Below are 6,269 nucleotides of genomic sequence, written 5' to 3'. Positions count from 1 at the left end.
GTGTACCTCTGGTGCAAATTACTGACCTCTGTCATCATTTTAGGTGGGGGAACTTGCACAATCGGTGGCTGACTAAATACTTTTTTGCCCCACTGTACATGGTTCCCTTAGGCAGTATCATCAGAAGGTATAGCAGACATTTTCACTGCTATGCAGATGACACCCAACTTTATTTATGTATGAATCCAGACAACACACACCAGTTAGTTAAACTGCAGGGATGTCTTAAAGACATAAAGACCTGGGGGAACTCTAACTTTCTGCTTCTAAATTCAGATAAAAATGAGGTTATTGTACTAACATATTGTACTTTGCCCTAAAGTTCCTAGAAATATGGTATCTAAACAGATACTTATGGTGCCTTGAGGCGACTGTTGTTGTGATTTGGTGCTGTATAAATAAAACTGAATTGAAACACTGTTACAACAAAGGAATAATTGGTTTTTTCCTTGTTGTAAATTTTCCTTATTGTGTTAAGCTTATTGTTTTTTCTTTTATTCAAATTGCTCAGATTTGACCTGAATGCATTTATATAAACCCCCAAAAATATAAAAATTCATCTCAGACCATGAGTTTGCACAAATGATGGTCAAGCTGTCTAGAAAAACTACTATATCTGGAGAAATTGCAATATGATTGTAGCTAATGATGGTTTACAGTATGCTGGCTTTAAAAGGTGAAGGTATACGACGGTATAAGTTTATGAAGACACTGAAAAGTGGAAAGGCAGTTAGTCCAGATGACATATCTGGACTAACTGGGGTGGTTGAGCCTCTAAATTGTTCGCCACTTGTTAGAAAACACTGCAAAAAAAATGTTCCTCCTCAGACACCTTTTCAGTTTCGTCACACAAAAACTTGTCTTTTTCTTTTCCCTTGTGTGGTGCAAGCTTCTGTTTAACGTGTGCGTTAAACACCTCAACAAACATCACACGAACAGTCATTTAGTTTAGTTTTTTTAATTGTAAAACAAAAAGTATTATAACATAAATCAATACCATCCATCACCCTCTTCAATAACAGCAATCAGTTTTGTGAGCATGCTGCACACATTAAACCTATTGACACTGGAGGTTACAGACCCCATAAGAGTTTATAGCAGGTGGGCTGCTGGCTTCAGCATGGAGAACAGCCCTCCTAGATCATTTCATTAATAACCTTGCGTAAGTAGCAAGTATTGACTGTTCCTCAGAAAACCTGAGGAATCTTAATGTATGTGTTAACTTTAATATTTTAACATAATTCATACAGGATAAGGCAAGAGCCTCCACAGAACGAGTAATAAGACCTTCTCTGCCAAAGAAGTGACAACTGCTCCTCAACAGGTACAGTGTCTCTGAAACTGATGTCCAACCCAGTGTCCATCCTGCACGTGCTCCCCCTCAGTTCAGCTGTCTGATGATTACATTGATATCTGTGCCACGGTACCCTGGGTTTCCCAGGTCCTTCAGGAGCCCAGCTTTGTCTTTGATGGAGTGACGAGCCACTGACAGCCTGAACGGCAATAGGAAGTTATTGGCAGCTCGAAAGTTCTTCCCAACAGAGTAGATCTCGTGAATCAGGTCCTCCAAGCAGATAATTCCGTGTTTACCTGTGGGCCGAGAGGAGCAGAGAAAGCTCATTAAAGCTGATTCCTGCAGAATTTGAACTCATATTCAGCCAACATGAGAAAAACAAAACAAAACAAACCCCCCCCAAAAAAAACCCCCCCAAAACAGCCTGTGTAGCAGCTATATCCCACAGACTGTACCTAAAAGAGAGACGTAGCCGCTAGCTATAATCTTTCATCCATAATATCTGTATTTTGCAAATTCTAATTACCATTAGAGTCAAAAGCAGAAAAAGGTTGTGTGCTTTATTGTTAGCACAATAAAAACAATATCTGTGAATAAAAACAATGAGCAGTGGGCAAAATGGGCCCGGCTTCAAGAAAGGGTAACTAATAAAAAATAAGCAACTTTCCATTGAGATGGGCAGGAACGAAATGAGAGGGCAATTATGTGTATCGTGATAAAAGGCTGCAGCTACACACTTTAATTGCAAAGCCAATTACATACAGCTTTTTGACAACTCACGTCCTTGCATGACAGTACTACAGACAGCCACTGTTGCTGGGTGAAATCAGTTACAAACATGGTGCGGCACCAAGAACCTTGTACTAATTTCTCCGGTTGCTAGGAAAATGCCATGGTTGCCAGTAATATCTCATGTTTGTCAGCAAATACTTCCCAATTCCAAGCATGGTAGTAGTAAAATTTGAAAAAGTGGAATGCAAACCAGAAATAGACATGGTTCATCTCAAAGTGAAAGCTGTGTCTCAGTGTTACAGTAAACATGTTTCTAAGGACCTTCTCCATTTCCGGAGCTGTTTCACTACAGCTAGATGCTGTTTGTAGACAAGCCCACCACTTCTATTCAAACTGCGATCAGAGCAATATGCTGCCAACCAAAGCAATCACAAGATCACAAGGAGATTTTCCCTAACTGGACCTGAAGTACCCATTTATTATATAGACACAGATGGTTTCCAGGGAGTCACTGACCATATGTAGGCATGTGTGACTGGGGCTTTAGCCATCATCTCCCCAGCAACTTCCATCAACCACTCGAAACTGGTTGGGATATACTCACCTGGTGGTTACCAGATGGTCATGGACCTTTCTAATTATCACATGTGATAGCAGGAAAGCTAACATTACGTTGTTATTGATCATGAGTGCAAAACCTTGATACACACAACTATGTTCATCTGCCCTCTAGAGGACATCATAGCCCCTTTTCTGTTAGTACCTAATTGGATCAACTCAGCACGGTTTGCCACCTGCTTGCCCGGGGTTCCAAGCGATCTGACCAGGTACTAAAATGTGATGCTGTCAGACTGCATACAGCCCACTGGCTGGTCAGTGGCGTCACTCGATGAGTCCTGAGAGCGTCTTATTCATGAAAATTAAAACCGCCACGAAACCCGGCATTGAGGGAAATGGCTACAAAAAACAATCTTAAAGATAATTTAAGAAGTAAAAATAGAACCATGTATTTTATTTTACATAACACTTGAAAGAAAGATGGAGTATGACGGAGGGAGTGGGAGGAGGAAGAGACAGGGAGATAAAAAAGAAAACATGAGAGAGAGGGAGAAAGAGAGGAAGAGAAAGAGGAAGGGATGGAAAGAGAGAGAGAGTGCACAGCTGAAATGAAGTGCACTGCGACTGCAGGTGAGTGGGGAGGGAGTGTAGTGTGAGTGACTCACCCATGTGCTCCTCGATGAAGGTGTTATCTGTGAGGGGAACTCTCCTTCTGCCTATCCTGGTCTGACCTCTCTTCAGAATGAGCTCACGAACCGACTTCAGGTTGGGAAATCTGTCCGACACACAGCCCAGTATGTAGAGGATTGAACACAAATTCAAGCCAGCATTACCCTCTAAAGCACACTGTGTTTCACGCACTCACCCCCACGCCACATAAGGCTCCACCATCTTCATCATGGCGATGGAGGTCTTGTTAACTTTGACAAAGCTCCCACTGAAGATCTTCCTCAGCCTCATCATCTGGATCACTTTCATCACTTTAGGGCTGACACCTTTAGTCCTAACAGGAGAGAACCAGTCGGGTTAAACAAACTGTCGGCCGGTTCTGGAAGCCTGTGTCTGCTTTCCAGTACTTACTGTCTAATGCGGACGGCGAAGGCAAGCTTGTTCTTGGCTGGAGGCAGTGGTTCAGCTGGTCTCTGTTTGACCCTTTGGATGCGGGTGTCATCCCGATGCTGTGTGTGGCTTTCCTTTAAGAAATCTTCCAAACGCTTGAACTTGATTTTCCCTTTAGTCACCTACAGCATTACAGAAATACACACATGAATGCACAACAGTACATAAATTCCATACAGCTTTTAACTACAAAGCACGGTCATGACGTTTGGATATATTGTATTGTATATATGTAATATGGGCATCAGTGCTTACCCTTCTCTTCTCGAGCAGTGCGAGTTTGGCTTGCGTGGCTTTGATTGCCTGGTATGCCTTCCTCTTTTTCAGAAGATACTCTGGAACCAACTTGATTGCCTTTTTTGTCCTGAAGAGAACAAAAAGTAAGAGAAGAAAGCTTTGGACAAACTAAATAAACGTGGCTCAGTCACAGGATTGTGCTGTGGAGAACTGGAGGCTTTGAGTAGCTTCAGGTGTAACCCTAAAACTTGTTAGGAATCACCTAAAACTTGGCTTTTCAGTGTTACCACTTGTTACTGGGGTATGACAGGTATAATAGGTCTGTTAAGACTGATTCGCCAAAAACACAGTGTTTATGAGGACCTAGTTAGCCTGAGGTCCCAAGGCTTTTCTTGCGTCCTTGTATTAGGACAGCCGGGAGAACAGAATTGTCTGACAGAAATTCAAATAGCTTGACCCAGAAATTTTAGGGGTGACGCCAGGTCGGGAGGCCATGGGTATACTTATTCAGTTCGGAGCTACCTTCGAGTCACCGACGGTATACACTTAGCTCCATGTGAAAGTAAGCTCCTCAAGATACGCCTTTTTCACCCATCATCCTTCTAAATAGATACCTTAATCGAATCTTTAAGATTCGTACTTAAAGGAAAAAGCACAATCAGCACATCTACACATAGGAAACCGAACGGATGGACTTAGATACGATTATAAAATCAAACACATACTCTGATTCAGCCATCGTAGATTCCTCGTCGCGGACAAATGACGTCAGCAGATGGTGCCTCTTGCCTCGACCTGCCACAGCGTTTCCCACTGCCGATGTTTGGGGGTGATGGCATCATGTGTAGCTCTGACATTTTTAAGGTGATGCCACAAGATGGCACAAGCCACACTTTGGGGGTGATGACGACGCCACGGCCGTTTGCACAGACATGTCTCAAAATACGAAGCTAAAGCATCCATTCCATCATGCTAGTATCGATGCTGTCGGCATTTCGATCGATCCGCCCACATCTTACTCTTTTCCGGGTTTAATTTTTGTAACTTGGCGTGTTGTGCCGCTGCAGATTGGTTGCAAGAAGGAAGGCACCCGCCTCCAAATGGGACAATCCCCACTAGGGTTTAAATTCCCGGGACTCTCCACCTTTTGTTTTTAGAACCGAAGAAGCCTCTTGGATGAGATAAGTCTTCTTATAAGTCCAGTTTCCTTCGTCAAGATCTCTCTCAATGCTGCCATCACCTGGATGGCTGAGAACCCACACAAACATTTGTCTCACTTTGCATCTATGCAAATCTGACAGTAAAATATTTTTTTAACACCAAGCATGACCTAGGGTTACACAAATATTTTTATCAGGACCACTTAAGGTTTGCCTTCCTTGCATGAAAGTCTAAAATAAAGTTCTTTTGAATTTTCATATATTAATCGTTTGAGTTATTTAGTCAGTGTGAATAAAGCATACACTGTCTCTTATTCAGCCATGCCTCTCTGTTCCCACACACCATTTTGGTTTCAAAAAAAAGAGAAGGATATCTATACTGATATGGACCTGGTAATGTCTTAGGAACAAAAGGATATCACGTGGAAATGAGAATAATTAACCTACATAGGTTGAATTCAAAGACACTCTAAAAAGAAGATATTCTCTTTATATCACTTGTAAAGAGACATACAGTACATCTTTCCAAATTCCTTGATATCAGTTTGAATAATCAGTTTTCAGAAAATATTTTAACCCTGGAGAACCCATGGGGTCAGATCCGACCCCATTGGTTTACTAGGGAACCCATGGGGTCAAATTTGACCCCATGGGTTCTCCAGGGTTAAACTGTTCAGAAAAACTGCTTCAGACCTAGGACAAGACAGAGCTGTGGTGTAGGCATCCAAAACACGTGCTTTAAGATGCATTTTAGCACTACGTGTCACATTTTCGGGCTTTAAACTCTAAAGCTGCTATACTGTGGAAAGGTTGTACAAATACTCTAAGAAGGATGAACACTTAACACATAACACATCACATAAAATCAAATGAAAAGATGACACAAATTATTTTCCTAATTCTTTCACTGTAGCAAAGTCCATGAAATCACTTAAAAAATATGGCATAAGTATAAACGGCATTCAGGACCTGAATGGGAAATGGGAAATGACCGAAAACTCCAAAATATAGGCGTCAGGCCAAGGGGATACAAGGATACCCACCCCAGCCCACCACCTCTCAGCATGGCCAACTTCAGACTGGAACAGAGTCCAGCCCCTCTCCGGGGGACTGGTTCCAGAGCCCAAGTCGTGCACTGAGTCGAGCTTGACTATAGTCAGTTTCGCTCA

The 6,269-nt window shown here is 42.3% G+C and overlaps 1 protein-coding gene across 1 annotated transcript; it reads right to left on the bottom strand.

The window, feature by feature from the left end:
* Positions 1-942: 942 nt before the first annotated feature.
* Positions 943-4,968, bottom strand: rpl7l1 (ribosomal protein L7-like 1). The gene is made up of 6 exons (XM_005746155.1): positions 4,666-4,968; positions 3,959-4,067; positions 3,665-3,825; positions 3,450-3,587; positions 3,250-3,359; positions 943-1,590 (listed from the first exon to the last, which is right to left on the bottom strand). Exons 1-6 carry the CDS (start codon positions 4,677-4,679, stop codon positions 1,382-1,384), a joined length of 741 nt encoding a protein of 246 aa, XP_005746212.1. The 5' UTR covers positions 4,680-4,968; the 3' UTR covers positions 943-1,381.
* Positions 4,969-6,269: the final 1,301 nt, after the last annotated feature.

Source organism: Pundamilia nyererei, unplaced genomic scaffold (assembly GCF_000239375.1).
Source record: "Pundamilia nyererei isolate P.nyererei 1_Seehausen unplaced genomic scaffold, PunNye1.0 scaffold00174, whole genome shotgun sequence".
NCBI lineage: Eukaryota > Metazoa > Chordata > Actinopteri > Cichliformes > Cichlidae > Pundamilia > Pundamilia nyererei.
This window is presented reverse-complemented; position numbering and strand designations above follow the sequence as displayed.

What these genes read in the sequence shown, in the direction of transcription:
- rpl7l1 (XM_005746155.1), bottom strand. An exon ending in CACTGCTCGAGAAGAGAAGG is followed by an intron (nt 3,826 to 3,958) that starts GTAAGCACTGAT and finishes GTAATGCTGTAG; the next exon opens with GTGACTAAAGGGAAAATCAA. An exon ending in CTTCATCGAGGAGCACATGG is followed by an intron (nt 1,591 to 3,249) that starts GTGAGTCACTCA and finishes CTCGGCCCACAG; the next exon opens with GTAAACACGGAATTATCTGC.